The following is a 17192-nucleotide window of genomic DNA, read 5'->3' as shown; positions in this document are numbered from 1 at the left end:
CGCACGCCTGCATAGCAGCACCGGCACGCAATTTAATTTCTTATTATTAAGGATTCTGGCTAAAAGCCATGCTCTCGAAAGCACGACTGCACGCATCAGCCAGTGCAAGGGGACATGTGCTCCCATGGCTGACCACGCAGCCACCCAATCTTTACATTGAAAGCAGTGGCCCCTGGCGCCCCAAAGCGTAGCAGAGCTATCGTTAGTCCAAAAGACTAATCTTGCAGAGTCCTGACAAAACAGGACCGGTAAAAATAACCACGCAAGCCCATGTAGAGGCGCGTGAGAGCTGATGGTACAAATGGCTGCGCCGCTCTCCAAAAGCAGCTAAAAGAGGCCTGATCATTTTGGTGAAGCTGATGAGCTGCGGTCAAACAAAAAACACTCTGTTTTCACAGTACATCGGAAATCACGGGGTTTTTCCTAAGCCCTCGGCAAAGAGGAAGAGCTGCGCAGAGCACTGTTTCCACACACACATTCGATTGAGTGGTTCCCTTTTCAAAAACATTTCTGTTCCCTTTTCAAAAACATTTTTGATCCAACTGTATTGCTCTCCCAACATAGCCAGCAGCGCTGCTGCAGGACAATAAAACCCATTACCCGCTCCCGAGTCAAGCTCAGGACATCCCCTCTCCAGCCACTGCGCACTGCACAGAGGTGAGCTGGGCAGGAGCATCACGAAGCCTCGCGGCCAGATAGGAACGTCCTCAAAGAAAACGTGTGGATTGCCATATTCGCATCTGCAGCGTGCTTCCCAGCGGTTTTGGGTCAAGTATGGGTCCAGGTGGGGAAAGACTTGGGCTTCACCCCTGCCAAAGCACTCTTCATACAGGGGCCTGGCTCAATTTCAACTCCGCTTAACGACTTCACACATCTGCTCTGCTCTCTGCTGGCTATGTGAGCCCTGGCTGTCTCTGTACCACTTCTATAACAAGACCACAATAGTAGACTATAATGGTCAACTCTTAGCACTCTTCCCAGAGATGCTCCTAAAACCAGCAGTGGAATTTGCCCTTGGACACAGTCTAATGCCTGCTGGGGCAGAGGTGAGTTGAAGTGGAGCTGGGGGGGTTTTCTCCACCAGTTTATCAAAGACGGCATCATTGTTATAAGAGATGCGCTTTTGTGGATGTGCTGGTCTGGAGCACAAGAGCGGATCTCCTTCCCACCCAAGGAGAAGCAGGAAGACCACACGGGACAGCAACAAGCAGAACGAACACAGGCAGGGAACAAGGAGCCCTTGCGCTCTAATCCCAGCCCTGCAGTTGACTCACTATTTGGAGAAAACCAAGTATTCTTCCCAGGGACACCATAGGGAAATTACCATTAGTTGGGGGGAGAGGGGGGAATCAGCATGCATGAAAAGCACTATGAAAATGTGTTGAACACATCAATTAAATACAGAACGTGTCATTATCGCAGAGGTGAAGATGCTAGAAACAGTCATTTTGGAGCATGGCATGAGAACAGCCACTGAAAATACCACATTCAAAGTTTCTAAAACTCTTAAAAATAAAGTCTGGCAGCAACGTCCGAGTCGAGCCTGCTGCAAAGTTTGCATCTTGGATGCCAAATCAGCGGGTTTGCAGCCTGCCATAATCCCAGCAGTTTTGAGTTTTTTGTTGTTGTTTTTTTTTAATGTAATCTTTTAATTAGTTAAGGATTTGCATTAAGTCTCAAGTGTTGATATGCCACTTAAAATTAGTTCACTCCTGCTACAAGAAACTACATCCTTTTCCTAATCCATTACCATTTAGGGCCAGCAATATAGTTCGTGGTAACAACTTGTGGTATTTTGCTGGATATTCGTCCACGGTGAGCGTATAAGGAAAGTTAACCCAAAAGGGTAAATCAGAAGATGGAGGTTTTTAGCAGGCTGCAGTGGCTTAGGTTAGCAGCATGCTCAATATTCAAGTCCTACAGCAGGTAGCAAGTTGACTTTACCAAATAAGGGCATTTTGCTGCTTCACACATCCTAAAGCAAAAGCTATTGGCTGACAGGAGGGAAACGCCTTTCCTTAAGTCTCGCGGGGTGGATAAATAACAGAGAAAAAATAGTTCCCAAAACGGAGGCCGTTAGGAGATCAATTCAATGTCTTTCATCATTGTGCCTCTGCCACTTGTCATAGGAGACCGCTCATGGATTACGGTCAAAAAAAAGAAGTGTGGGGACAACAGCTGCTTCCTCCAACTTTGCACTGTGATCAGTAAAATCATGGCTGAATATAGAGAAGCGGCATCAGAGTGCACAAGCCACAGCAATTCTGCGATGCGAACCCTGAGGAAGGGGCTCGGGGAAGGAAGCTAGAGCACAAAGACAGGGGTTTCAAATGCAAATTGCCCCATCTGATTTCTCCTTTAGCCGTGCGCTACTGCTTCTTTTTTTCCACCCCCCAAGAGAGGTGGTTGGACTTGATCCCCACTCTCCCTGCAATAAACCCAGTCCCGCAGACTCCGGCTGCAACGAGGAAGCCCGCGGTGGCCGCAGAACGCCTGCTTCTGGCTACACCAGATGGTCGCACACGAGGCTGCGAGGATAAAAAAATATGGGGAGGATGTAATGAAATTGCGCTGCTCATTCACGACCATGACAAATGGCTATTAGTCACCCAGTGAGCCAACCAAGGCATCCATAGCTAATCCTCCAGTTTACGAGGGCTGTTACTCCCCAAATGTCTATTGTCATGTACTGCAGCAAGAACAAAAAGAGACTTATATCTAAATGCTCGAGTCCTATTTCCACTGTATCAATATCCCTAGCGTCCCCTAGAAATCTACAGGCACCACCATGTGCCAGCTGGATGCATCGTGCATTATTTCTGCAGCCTATTGGTGCACATGGCGTTTCAGGGCAGTGAGAAAAAAAAAGTGGGAATCGTGCACAAAACCAGCATGTGATTTGCAAGAAAGGCAGCGCCTCGCCGCCGTGTCGGTGCTGCCCTGGAAGTCGGCACTACCCCTCGGGATGCTTCAGAGCATTTCAGGAGTCCTCAGCCTGGCATAGCTCAGGGAAGAGGTTTATCCCATGCCCGCCGGGAGATGAGAAATGCAGCAGCTGGATGACTTCATTGTTCGTGCCATGTGCTCACAGCTGACCCGAGAAGGGAGAGAGAGAAGGGCTGACAATGGACTCTATCACCGCAGTAGTTTCCAGGGATGTTTTGCACTGGAAAATGTATGTTAATCCCCAGAATCCTCCACAAAATTAGCTGTAACAATCAGCTACTTTCACACAGCGACCATTTAGACAAAACAAACTGCTAACTCCCATTCCAGTGAATTGGGCGTTCAGTTCCCGGCAGACAATCAACTGCTGCTCCGGTGTTCTGGAGAAAACCCCTGCACCCCCTGCTAAAATTGAAAATGGCCATCTCAGCTGGTTTTTAAGCTGGACCCTCATCTCTCCCACCAAAAATGGTCTCAATGGAGCTTGGGAAGAAATGAGAGCCAAGTGTTTTGTGCAGGGCTTGCAGCCGGGGGCTCAAGCGTGGGCTCTCCAACCCCACACGTCCCTGACAACATCCCCGCCACCTTAGCATCTAATCCAAGGACATCGGTATAGCACCCATGTCCCGAGGGTGAACATTTGTGAAGTTTGAGACCTCTGGATGAAGCTGCTATTGATTATCATTGTAAAGTTATCACTGCTGGAGAATTAAGGCGGGGGGACAAGGTAGGTGGGAAGCGAGAACTGTTCTGCAGCTGGACCTAGACCACTGAGCTAGGCAACACGGTATTGTCATACGTGGGGAAGTGAGCCAAGGAAGGACTCCAGCACTGTCCAAGCAAATCCCTCCCCAGGTGACCCTCAAGCCAAGTTCACAGGCTCCATAAGCAGTCATATGCAATTAAACTTGTTGCTTCAAGTCAGGTCGAACCAGTTTGGGGCTGTTAAAAATGCAGGAAGGGAAGAGGATGGACGAAAGAGCAAAGGTAAATCTGGGCAGATCACGGAAGTATGCTGAATTCAAGCTGCTTCTGTAAAACACAATTTTGCATCTGGGTTTTACAGCTTGGAGGTAAATGTTACATGCCCAAGGTTGTAGACTAGGATCCCAGCTTCAACTGCAGCAGCATGGTCATAAGTACATGCATACCTCTCTGAAGGCAGGGCAGACAGAGAGTGATCCAGTCCGCTGGGAATCATTTCCCGAGCTACCAGGCCAGTTTCCCCTTGTGCCAATTTGTCCCCAAACCACAAGAAGCCAGGGTTTCCGTTTATTTGCCAGGCTTTATTCCACTGATTTGCCCTAGTCACCACTTCTATACAGAGCATCTACATGCAAAATAAGGGAGAGTGTTTTCAAGTCTCCAAAGCTTCTTCAAAATGTGAATGAAAAGCACTGCCTTAATTACGGTCTCTTCCCACTAAAATGCAGAGGACACGCATGCAGCTGGACAAGAGCTTTGCAAAAAACCCCCAAGAACTTGGGACGAACTCCTCTCTTGGGCTTCAGCCTCACGTGCCAAGTTTCAATCTCAAAGAGATGTTTCCACAGGCAGGGTTTAGAGTGGAAGTACCGAGACCCCTCGAATAGCAACCCAACTTCAATAAGTCATAAATCATTTTCCTTCTGACCTCTCCATCAGCGCCCTGTTTCAATGGCTGGGAGACAGAAGGACTCAACGACTCCGTCACAGCAGTAAGCACTGGTTTTATTTCACACGTGCGTCGTTCCGATCGACAGGCCCTTCTCCATCTTTCCTGAAGGGATTAGGCTCTGGGACAGCTGATTACGAAGGGCCGAGATTGCAAATGACTTACAGATGTCATGGGTGAACGGCGAGACGGAGCAACATGCCACGGGCAGGATGACATATTGCTCAGGAAGAGGAGCTGTTTTTGCTTGGGCGCACGTTCACCTACCACACGTTTGCTGCCTCCGGCGGCCCTCGCCTGCTCGGGGTTTCCAGGGAAATGCCACACGTTTAAAGCCAGCCGGAGCAGCCAAGCACGTAAAGGACAATGCTAATAAAAGCGAGCCCTCAGTCACGTGCACAAGGAACCGCCAGCAGACGCCTCTCTCAAAGACTTTACTTAGGGTGACTGCAGCCTCCCTTCTTAGGAGAGATCAGCTCAAGTGAAGGGAAGAGACCCTTTTGCAACCACTCCCCTTTGTAAAGGTTTGGGAGAGCTGGGAAGAGCCAATGTCTGTCCGATTCCTTTGTTAGACGCACGGACAGAAAACATCCCAAGATAGCGTGCCAAGCCCAGAGCTGTGCACACATCACGGCCCCCACTACAGCAGGAAACACAGGAGGTTTCCACCCCTCTGTAGAGCAGGGGCCATCTGTCAAGATCAGATGGCCATTTCCCAGATCATCCTTTTCCTCCCCAGTGACAGAAGCAGGCAAATCTCACTCTTGTTCAGCTTCCGCTGCATCCATTCGGGAGCCAGGCAAGGCACTTGGGCTGGAGACACAAAAAGGGTCCCGAGTCCAAAGTCCAGCTGATCACCCGTGGCAGTGGGTGACCAGCACACACTGCTTAGAAGAACCCGCCGGCCTGTTCCAGCTGCGCGGGACCCAGGGAAGGCTGCGAGGAAGCAGGGCAGTGGGCACAGTCCTGCATCTCACCGCAGCAGCATTGGGCCCACGGCAAGGGAGAGCGCTCTGAACGATGCTCTCTGAGTAGGTGAACCGCAATAAAGATCAGGGAAGTTCAGCTGGATGGGAGGGTCCGCTCCCGCACACCCAAGGTGATGCCCAGGGTAAGAAAATCAGATCAAAGTATTGCACAGCGAGGAGGTTTCGTGTTTGAAGGGTGATCATCTCCGGCTGCGCTTTGCTCTTGGGACGAGGACAGCGGGGACAGCCAGCAGCAGCATCCCTCGCGCTGGCACGCTCTAGGGAAAGCAGCACCTAAGGAGGATTGCAGGGAGAGGAAGAGGAGCCGGGCTCCGTGACTTCCCTGCTATCAGCCTTACAAACCAGGGCCTCACCCTCATCTGCACGGAGCTGTGGGCAGTTCAGGGCAGGGGGAGCGCTCTCCTCTGAAGACCGAGGCAAGGGGCGAGACTCCCCATCTAAGGGGGGACGGAGAAGGCTGCTCCACGCTCTCTGCAGAGCCGGGACTGGCGAAACCTGGCCAGAGGACTCCGCGCGTGCACGGGAGGACAGGAAACCCAGACAAAACGTTTCGAGGGCTAGCCAGCACGGCAAGCATCGCCAGCGCGGCTCCCACTCCCAGCCCCGCGCCGGGATCTGCTTTGCTTGGAGGACGGCATGAGCGCGGCCAGACTGCAAGGCCTCTGGTTTCCACGCACCTCCACCCACTCAGCAGCTGGAGGGGGGCCCTCAGGATGGTCTCCACCCTCCCCCGGGGTTGGCAGGAAGCAGGGAGAGCAGCGCAAGCCGCTGCGCCTCCCGCCAGCTGGTCTAAATAAAAACGGAAACTGGGGGTTTCGCTCAGCTGTCACTCACGGGAACCCCGTCACCCCTTCCCTCGGAGCCCTGGGGACGGGGTGACACCGGCAGCCCAGCCCTACTCCAGGCACCCCTGGGGTTTTAAGCCAGCTGGGTGTAATTCAAGTGCAAAGGAAGGGAGGACGGGGAGGCTGTAATCCTGAGCAGCTTTCTCTCTCTGCAATCCCAGCCCTCGGCTGCATCCCTCCCTCCGACACTGCAGAGACAGGGACTCCCTCCCTCACCCCTTCCCCACAAATCGGGGGATCAGACGGCCTGGGGATAAACCCCCGCACCCAGCCATGCTGTCAGCACCCCGGCGAGCACCCCGGCAGCTAAGAGTTAACTCAGGGGGGCTTCTCCCCGCCTGCACCCTCTCCCACCGCGCTCCCGGGCCCAGCCCGGCGCGGCCAATCAAAGGCGAGGGTGGAAACGATTCGGGACATCTGACAGCCCAAAGAGCTGGAATGACCATATAAGGTAAAAACCACTGTTGGAGCCCTGCCGTGCCAGCTGCCGTTAGACATATCAGTGCAAGGCGGCAGCGGCGGAGGCAGGGCCAGGGAGATGGGCGCTGCACAAAACGCACGGCTCGGCAGCTCCGGGGTGCAATGGGGCGGGGACCCAGCCCTGGCATCCGTCTGCCGAGGCAGAGCCCCAGCCACATGGCATCGTTGCAAACCAGCCCCCACCCGGGGAAGCTGCAGGGGTCTCCTGGCCCCGGCTCCATACCCTAGTGACTCATTTTATTTGGAAATATGGGAAAAGCCATACGCCGGTGCTACCTGTGGCACAGAGGCCGCCCCACTGTCAGGCTGTCATTGCAAGGAAGCTGTCATCCAGCACCTGCCGCTCGCTTTCCTCCCCGCTCCGTGCACACCCACCATCCACGTTACACCTGTGCAAAGGACCGGGCTCATACCCCCAAGTGTGGGGAGGGGATGCAAAGGACCTGCATTGCAGCCCCAAAGCATGTGGCTTCCTACCTGGCCACAGACGCTAGCAAGGAACGCGCGGCTGGCACACAAGGGCCAGGGCAAAGCCCGTGCCTGCTGGAGCGAGCCCCATCTCTTGCAGAGAGCATCGGGGCCCTTTCTGACCGAACCGAGCGCGCTGGAGCAGTTCAAATCCACGTTCAGCCCAGAAAGCCAGCAGATGGAGCTGACCCCACAAGGATTTGACCTAAGGCACCTGGAGCAGGTGAATCATTATCATCCCACTCTGAACCTTTCCAGGTGAGGTCCCACCTGCTGCAGACGGAGGCACGGGTGCCAGAGACATGTGTCCAACCTCACGAGTACGCGAGAGCCCATCCCACAGCCATCTGCCAGCAGGGGCAGCTGAAGGAAGAGAGAACTAGTTTCTAAGGGCAAAATCCTTGCATCTAGTCATAAGCAGAAAAGCTACACATGCTGCTGCTTAGATCTTCCATCCTTCCCACCCCCTACAGCCAAGACCAAATCAGCATCTGCTCTTCCACCAGGGACGATTCATGCTCCCGCTCATCCCCCAGCGCATGAGACTGGATCTTCGGATGAGGTGCTGGCATCTAGCTTTGGCCCTGAATGCCCTGAACAAGCTCTACCCAAACCCAAATGGCTGGGAGAGAGGCGTTTTGCAGGCTCCTCTGCTCCCCGCCCCCAGAGCATAAGTCAGAAGACTCAAAAAATTTGAAATGGGCTTGCAAAGGTGACTTTGTCAGAAGCCAGAGACAGAAACACATCCGCGGGACCAAACTGGGAGAATATTCCACCTAGGTAGCTTGGCACAACCCTTAGAAAGGCAAAGAATAGCAGAAACATCTCTAAAACACCTTGCTCAAACATAGCTGCATGCGTCTGGCTGCAAGTGTGTGGGTGAAGGTCTTCCACAGGGGTTATGATGCCCATCTTCAGCCACATCCCTCTCCAGCCCAGCCTCTCCCCTAGTGACACTCTTCCTCCACTTGCTCAGGTGTGCTAGCTGGCATGCTTGTGCACAGAGACCTCAGTCCTCAGCCCCTGCCTGGAAAAGCAAGGAGTAAAGCCAGGCAGCAAGAGCCCTGTGCTGGTGGTAGCCAGCACAATCCAGATCCTGGAGAAGCTAGTGTAAACCAAAATGATGCATGCAGGGGCAACACTTCCAGGTGCTTTCCACATGGTGCTGCCGGAGTCGAGCTCTCCCAGACTGGCCTGGGTGAGTCAGCTTGGCGTCGGCCTCCCGAGCTACCTTCTGCACATGGGGAGGTGTGGAGGCAGCTTTGCTCCTAACTATTCAGAGCCCCAGAGGGAGAGGAGGGGCCGGAAACCTGCTCACTTCTGAATCAGAGAAAAACAGCGCCCGCTTGCAGCAGCTCGGCTCTTTCATGCAGCCCGTCAGGTGAGAGCAACCTACAGAAATGCTGCGGGATGAAGGAGGAGATCCAAACCCTTTCCCTTCCTCTATGCCACTGCTAGAAAGATGCCTTGATAAAGCAAGGTCCTGCCCTCCCAGCTAACCACCCAGGCCTCAGCTCCAAACACGCTTTCGCCCTCCACCCTGACCACTGTGCTAATGTCCACATTCAACTGCAGGTAACCACTCGAGTAGAGCCAAATACTGACCCCACCACGGGGGGCAAAAAAAACCTCCCTGACTAAACTCAAGAAATGCAAAGGGAAACACAAATGTAGGGAACTCAGCTCTGTTTCCTTTCCAAATTATACAACCTAACCCTGTCTGAGAGTCAAGCAACATGAAAAGAACTGCGCAGCGGCCCGCATGCTAAGTGCTGAATCTGAATTGTTACGGTGCAATGACATTGAGACAGGGGTGCTCTCGGCTGTCCCCGGCTGCTCCCTGGAATTGCACCAAGGGCTGCTTCCTGGTCTGACTCGTTAGAACAGCGACATTTAAATTCATCCCGCTTGGAAGCGAACAGGACAGCTAGGATACAACTGCAAGACTGCTGTGAACAGCTCCATGAAGCCCCCTGCTCAGCAGGCCACGGCACTCAGGAAAATGAGACATTAGGATGTGGAAAGAAGAAAAGAGAGGATATTAGAGAGGTCGCGAGGCAAATGCATGGAACTAGCAAAGGGACGGAGCTGGCTAAAAGGGCAAATAGGGCTGCGTACGTAGTCATCTGACGTGCCAGGCTGCAGGAAGGTCACTGGGCAGAGCTTCCACCATCCATCTCCAGGAGGGAATGACGGGGACCGAAGACACACCTGGGTGCATTAGTGGACAAGCAATGAGTGGACAAAGCTATTAACGCCGGGGAAAAGGATGCACCAGGGAGGTGTTTCTAGCAGACAGGCGAGCGTGGATGCAACCACCCAAGGCGCCAGTGAGAGCTCCCCTGGAGCACCAGGCACAGGAAAAGCGAATTCAAGCTGGGACAGGAGCGGAGAAAGGGCTACAAGGATGACCTGGAGAGCGGAGTGCCAACTTCCTGAGAGGAGACAGCTTGTTTAGAGTAGCAGAACAAAGGCTGGAGGGGATAGGATTGCTCTCGAAGTACATGAGTAGACAGGCTATCTGAGGCAAAGGGCGGCCCTGGCACATGAACAAACGTTTGGGCAGAAACTGGCCAGGAATAAATTTAGCATGGAGACTCTAAGAGCGCTTCTACCCAGGAGGGGAGAAGTTCTGGGACATCCTGCCAGTCACAGCAGAGGCAATAAACCCAACAAGTTTCAAGCCACAGTTTGATTTTTTGTTTTTTTGTTTTTTTTAAATGAGAGGGATTCTACCATGTGCTGCCCGGGATAACGGGGGACAGGATTTCACAACCCAAGACATCAGTTCCAGCCCTGGGTACCAACGATGGACCCTCCACCTGGATAATCAGTGCGACTCTGGTGACCCTCTCCCCAGAGATGTGCCAAAAAGAGGTGGAGTCCCAGAAATGGGCAAAGAAAACTATGAGAAGCCAGGACTGACCCGAGAGAAGAGGCTGAAGACGGTGGAGCCATTAGATTAGAGCGAAGCAAAAGGAGGGTCACAACAGAGACATAAACGCAACCCTCCCCCCAAAAAAACAATGAAGGTTGCAGCAGAGGTACAGAAGCACCCAGGTGTTACAGCATTCATAGTACACGAACTGCAGAACGGCCCGTGAAACTGGACTAGAAGGGACTTCCTGAGACCCCTTCAAACCCTAATTATTATTTTTTTTTATAATACTGGAAAGGCAAATGTGGCAAGTCCTACATGACACACAGCTCGCAGATGGAAGTCTCCACTTCCAGGCACTGCCGACCTTGCAGCATGGGATTGCCAAGGACTGTATACACACACATGCACACCCTACACCGTTTTGTTTGTGTTTTGTTTTCAGAAAGACTAAAAAACTCTCTTGCTTTGTGGTATAAGCCAACCACTAACTGCTGACATGGCCAGTCCCTCTGTAAGCACGGAAATCCTTGCATCAGCCATTAGGTTCTGACAAGCGGCAGTAGCCAGACGGACCGCAGGACTTGGATCAGCTGCAGCTACCTCTATTACTCTTTCAAATATCTGCCTGGAGCTAGAGTTATAATTTTAGAGAGATAACCCCCTGCTAACCTCTCCGCTCTCCCTCCCATACGCACTCTTGGAGACCAGGATATTCTCATTCTGTTCCGGGCCCTCAGATTCTCAGTCATCCTGGAACAACATATTCTCCTGTGAGATTATAATCTTAGACTTCTTCCAAAATACTAGAGTCTCTTTCTAAGAGAAATGAGAGTCACTGGAGCCAAACTATGTATTCAGGGCTTTTTTTCCCAACCTCCCCCCCCATTTTTTCTTTAAACAGATATCACACAAAGGGATCGAGTTGTCTAAACTCCTTTCAAAGAGCTGTAATTGGTATTGTGAGACTTATCAACTGGCTGTGATAAAAAGTCAAGGCATCAAAAGGAAAGAGCTGAATGCTTTTTTCCCCCCCCACCTCTCAGGCAAGAGGAAAAAAATTAAAAAAAACAGAGATATTTTGTGAACCTTTAAAGCGATGCCTGGGGAACAAACTTCAATTTGCTGCCTCTGAGACAAGCGTCATATGTTTCCATGCCATAATTGCAAAGATTGTTATGATGCCTCCCAGCTACAATCTCCCTTTGCGTTCTTGTGTCTGCATTTCCTCTGGATGCAGACTAAGCGTTTCTATAGAAAGAGGCTGTACAGCTTTATGGGGTTACATAAATAAGACGAATGCAAGGCCTAAGACAGGAATGAGTGGATTGTCTAGGCAGGCAGTTATTACGATACCGCTGCCTCGTGCCTGGCCGAGGATATCAAAGCATGCCTCCCCATCAGATGGGTAGGGACAGCCTCACCTACCACATGCCTAGCATGGAGGACAGACAGACCCTGGCTGAGGGGCAGCAAGACAGCCTGCACAGGCATTCTCACACACTCCGAGGGAAAAGCAGGAGAGTTGCGAAAGGGCTGCAGGACCCATCTGCTCACGCACATTATTTTGGTGCTGTACCTGCACCAGTGAGACGGGACCCACAGACCAACCCACTGCTCAGGGTAGGAGCATCCCCAACTAAACTATCTCACCTCAAGGGCCAGACTGGAGGCTGAAACTCTCCTGCCGGCAGTGGTAACAGGGCCTCCGGCAATCCTACAGCCTCCGCTCCCTCAGTATCAATTCTCGTCCTTGCCACCCTGCCCCGAAGCTAGTCAAATGCAGGCAGTCTGAATGGGACAAAGCACTTGGGGCCGGCAGGGTACTAGGGGATGGCTTGGAAAGCTAAAGCCTGCCAGTGCAAAAAGACAGACCGTTGCTCTTGCGAACAGGGAGCACATCATTCTAATTAGGAGCTTTTTCCATGCAGAGCTGGTCCAAATTAGCAAAACGAGCCATTCTCGTACTGCGTTCTATTTAAAGGCAGCACTGGAGCGATTCCAGAGGCATGCTCGACTCCACCTAGCATTTACCACTCACAAACCCAGCTGTGAAGCAGCAGGGGTTCCTCTAGCCCCGTCCCATCCATAAACGAGGCTGAGACGACCCCAGCCAGCCCCTTCCCACTGCACTTACCTTGTGCAGGGGCAGCACCAGGAAGGCTCCGCCGCCGCTGGCTTCGACGATGAGCGCCACGAACTTGGGGTTGACCGCACAGAAAGAGCTATCCCAGGTGACGCGGGAAACCCGGATGTCGTCATAACACTGGTCATTTTTCACGGCTTGGCCAAACACGTGCCGAAATTTGCTCTGTCGTACCACTCGCCTCATGGTGTCTGCAGGGGAAAGAGCAAGAAGGTCAGAAGGACTAGGCCTGCAGGGTGCACGTGGACCAGTCTTTTCTTTCTACAAGCCATCCCTCTGGCTATCCTTGCTCCCACCCAAGAACACCAGCCAAGCTCCACGCGCTGCAGGAGATGCAGCGGCTCTCGCTTATCCCTCCTCTCCTTACATATGTTCATGCTCTACCCACTTATACTTCAAACCATGCTAACTGCAGATGGATTTAAAGCTCTATATAAGGCTTCAAATCCATGCAGTCATGTCCAGCGCTACCAGATGCTTTCAAGACATACCACGGTCCACACCAAAAACCGCAAGACTCATTTGCCACAGACAACCTTCTCCCCCCCTCCACCCGTTGCCATCATGTCCATCTTAGTACCGCAAGAGCAGCACCCAGCTCAGCATGCCCTTCCAAGGAAAAAATGCCCATGTTTGAAAATGGCTTGCGGAGGGTAAGGAAATGGGGGAAACTGCCTGGTTTTTAGATTGAACATATTCGGCTTTCAAGTCAGACAGGGTCCAGAAGCTGTTGCTCAACTGTGAGCTCTGAGAAAGTGGTATTCCTGTGAAGTGGTTCTGCATGCTAGCTAGCTTCCCGTTCTTTAGTCGGCCTCCAAAATCTCATTAAAAATAATAAAATTAGCTTCCTAAGCAGGGAGGGGTAATGGAAACAAGCTACTGGCTCAAGCTGTCTCTGAGTGCATCTGCATTGCTCCTCCTCTTGAGAAAATACTTTTTCAGCAGGACCTGGGTCCCGTGTCAGTCGACTTCAGAGGGAAGTCGACTGCCATGGAAAAATCCAGCTCCCCACCCCCCGCCGGGAAGGCAAAAATTCCAAGAACGGTCAGCTCTCAAGGGAAAAGGGAGACTGTCTTATTTTTCTGCATTTGCAACTTCTGGACCCTTCATCTGAAAACAGCAAAGGATTTCCCCCACTGTGTATTTTCTCTATCATAGTTTGTGCCTTCACAGGGAAGGCAGGGCCTCCATGTAGCTTCTGAAGTGTCCCACCTCTGCAACAACAGAAATTAAGGGTCCGGCCATAAGCTTGCCAGCCCATATGTTCCTAACTCAGCAAAAAGGACAGGGAAATTCACCTGGGCTCTGATCTTTTGAAAGGGAAGTGAAGGTCTGAAAAGCTTTGCACACCCCAGAGAGGTTTGGCATGTGCCAACGTACGTGTGCACACAACCTCTCTGCAATCAGAAAAGATGCAAGACTCGCTGTCACGCACCTGTGTGCAAACGCACCTCCAGGTAGGTTTAAAAAGGACCTACTTTGTCACGTCTGTGTGCTAAATAGTTAACGAGTCATGCTTCCAGAAGAAAGCTCCCATCAGAACTGGCCAAGCAGTCATGCAGTAGATACACCATTGGAAAAAAGGAAGAAAAAAAAAAGTCTGCTAAGTGTCTTGCAGCTTTACTAGCCAGTCAATTATATAATGAGACGCCTCCAATTTCCATGGAAAACAGGAAATATTCTCGACAGCGTATTTCTTTCCTGCACAATTCCAACACCCTTAGCGTTTCTGTTGAATGCCGAAGCACTAAAGACTACGAGCATAGCAGACCCAGGGCCAGCTTGCCCCCAGTTTTAAAATCTGCACAGGATACAGACCATAACGTGATGTTCAAAGGAGCCTGTAATATTGGTATAAAAGCTGCAGGGCAGAGCCCTGGACAGCAAAGCTTGAAGACAGGAAGGCAACAGCCCCAGTTCCCCCAAGCTGCTATATCAGAGGGGCCCAGTCGCTCCCGGGTTTCTATGCAAAGCCTGATAAGAAATGTGCCAATGAGGCTGGCGATGTCTGCAAGGTGGACATCTGTCCATCTCGGAGCAGAGCAGAGACCACCAACTGCTTTCATGCAGGCCAAGCAGCTGTCGGATGGTAATGACTTTCAGCCACTGATGACCCGAACCAAGTTCACGCCAGTGACCTGGAGGTAAACGGCTCTCTATTTCAGTCCAAGTCTTTTCAGCCATCCGGTCTAGACAGTTGCTTTTAAAAAAAATTCTCATTACTGTGATTTCAGCTTCCACCAAGATCATCGTGTAGCTGCCCAAATAGTTTGGCTTTCCCTCTCCCCGAAAGCACACGAGGGATGACCTGGAACACTGACAGCTCGGCTTCCCAGGGTCTTTTCTCTGTCCGAGAGCACAACCCACCTACCGCCTCCGCTGCAGTTTGCCTATTCTTGAGTCTCTGCTACTCAGCCAGAAATCCCAAGTGATTATTTAAGGCAATACAAAGGGCCTTACCTATCACAAAGAGGATTAGAGACGGGCCGTTTCTGGCAGGGACCTGCTACATTTCTCCAAATGAGTTAGCTGCTTTTAAGCTACAGAAGTGCCACAAATGGCGCTTTATTAAGAACTCCTGTAGCTTAAAAGAAAACAGCTGTAAATTTTGCAGGCAACTGGAAACCTAGGGCTGAAAAGTGCTATGAGAAAAAGCTAAGAATTAGCATCCTTGGGTGTTTCTTCTTGGGATTTACAAACTGAAAATGACTAACTGGAATTACTGCAGCTGAAAATTAATGCACAAACCATTTGTTACTGCACATAATTTAGAGCAAAGAGGAAGCTATTGCAAAATAAAAACCTGACACAAGTTTGACATTACACCATCACAAGGCCGGTAGCAGCAACTTCTCTTCTGCCCAGATTAGCATATTAGCAGGAAAGCCTCAAGTCACCCACAAACACTGATAATTTCTCATGCTCGCAGTTTATTGCAGCAATGTAAGTGGTCACGCTAAACTCTGCGGAGCAGCCCCAATGGAGCAGTTCAGGTTTTATTTTTATAAATATATAATCACACATCCAGGTACACAGTCACTTCCACCTGGTAGGCTTCCAGACTAGTCTCTTGGGTGAAATACCACAACTACTCAACTACTTATTTAAGATGACCCTGCAGTAATTAGATTTGAGACATGAAACATTATAACAATTTTGCAGGTCTAGAACATAATTATGGGGGGGGGGCAGAGGTCATCTTAAATTTGAAGTCATCTTAGATTCAGGTAAATACGGTAATAACTCAAGGTGGAAGTGCACCACGATGTTGCTCTTACCCTTGGGAGAAATGCCCTGCAAAACTCAACTGCCGCCATTCAGAGGCACGTGCTGAATGCTTTGAGTGTGGGGCTGCTTCGGGAGACCCCAGGTGCAATCCCACCATTGCCACCAAACAGCAGAGTGACCTCTGCCAAGTTACTTAGCCTCTCCGTCCCATATGCAAAGGACAGAAGACACACCCTGAGCAAGGGCACCTCGAGGCTTGAGCTTCAGTTAAAATGCATCGTAAAGACAATGACCTGGCAATGCTATAATACAGAGCCATATCCTGCTCCTGGAATTCTTTCTAACCAGCTGCTCTAAGGCTGACGAAGCCTCCTCCTCTCCGCTGCCAAATCGCTTCCCAGCTAGCCAGGCCGCTAACAAACAACATGCCCAAGAATGAAGCAAATCCACAAGCTGGGCGAAGTCGGGGAGGGGTGTGCTCAGAAGGCACTGCGTGTTGCAATATCCAGGCAGAACAGCAAGCACTCATGCTTGGCACTGCTCCAGCCTACCTGGCGACACACCTCCCAGGATCTCTGCAGCAATGAGTCAGAAGTGGCTCACGTACAGGGCGAGACGGGCGAGCGGGTCGGTGGTGCAAGGTGATACGTTTTCACAAGGACTTTGCAAGCCCACAATTGCCCCGCCTCCTGCCCCCTTCAACCTCGCTGCTTGCCAAAGCTTCAATCAAAAGCTTTAGCCAAGGTAAAGCCAGTTTCTAGCCTGTGCTCAGGCAGTCCCAACCCTGGACAGCCCCAGCTCCACATGCTGTGTGTGCAGTTCTGCAATGTGTCCGCTCAGAGCCTGGGAACAGAGACGTTATCATTACAGCTCAGGCAGCAACCCCACTTTTCTCCACTTGCTCACTCCCAACAGCATCCGTTCTCCAGCACGCTGGCCTGATACCCCCTGCTCTTCTCCCACCCGCTAAGAAATTCCCTTCTCCCCATGGTGAAAGGATGCCACCCAATTTCCCTCCTTTTCATCAAGACAAAGGGGTTTTAAAAAAATTACCCATCGTTTCACCAGTGCAAAAGGACTCCAGACTGCTGAATCCAATGTCTTCGTTCAGGCGCGTTTGGCTCAAACGCACACCTTTGCCACAGTGCCCGCCTCCCCTTCCCTTCCCTCCCCCCACTTCACCCAAAATGCATCGTTCTCAACAGGAACCGTCTATGATGAACGCAAGCCGAACAGTCTCGTGGAGCCCTCATTTCCATAGCAAAGGGAGTGATTCTTGGCTTTGGTTCACAGCCATTTTGATCTGGCTGCTTTCCAAAAAAGAGGAGAAAGCGCGCAGGCCCAAGGCAGGGAAAAGCAGCTGCTGTGGATCCTTGGGTGCACCAGAGAAAGTGAACAGGTGAAAAATTAAAAAAAAAAAAAAAGGAGAGGGTTAAGCTTGATCCCAGAAAGAGGTCTCCACCCTGCTGCAAGCCCAGGAAGACTGAGCAGGCAATTCGTTTCTCCATACCCAACAGCAGCAAAGCTTCCCTTCCCCCTGCGATCAGACAAGAAAAAT

General features: G+C 51.4%; 1 protein-coding gene across 1 annotated transcript in view; it reads right to left on the bottom strand.

The window, feature by feature from the left end:
• The window catches only part of CORO1C (coronin 1C), a 57744-nt gene extending 40977 nt beyond the window's left edge, over positions 1 to 16767 (bottom strand). Inside the window, exons 1-2 of the mRNA XM_019507202.1 lie at positions 16688 to 16767; positions 12398 to 12597 (exon numbers count right to left, since the gene is read on the bottom strand). Of these exons, the coding sequence (XP_019362747.1) occupies positions 12398 to 12597; positions 16688 to 16691 (204 nt within the window). The 5' untranslated portion in view covers positions 16692 to 16767. The remainder of the gene's footprint in view (positions 1 to 12397; positions 12598 to 16687) is intronic.
• Between the last annotated feature and the right edge of the window lie 425 nt (positions 16768 to 17192).

The sequence above is a fragment of the Gavialis gangeticus genome, unplaced genomic scaffold, assembly GCF_001723915.1.
Source record: "Gavialis gangeticus isolate Ggan-Ray unplaced genomic scaffold, GavGan_comp1, whole genome shotgun sequence".
NCBI classification, from domain to species: Eukaryota; Metazoa; Chordata; order Crocodylia; family Gavialidae; genus Gavialis; species Gavialis gangeticus.
This window is presented reverse-complemented; position numbering and strand designations above follow the sequence as displayed.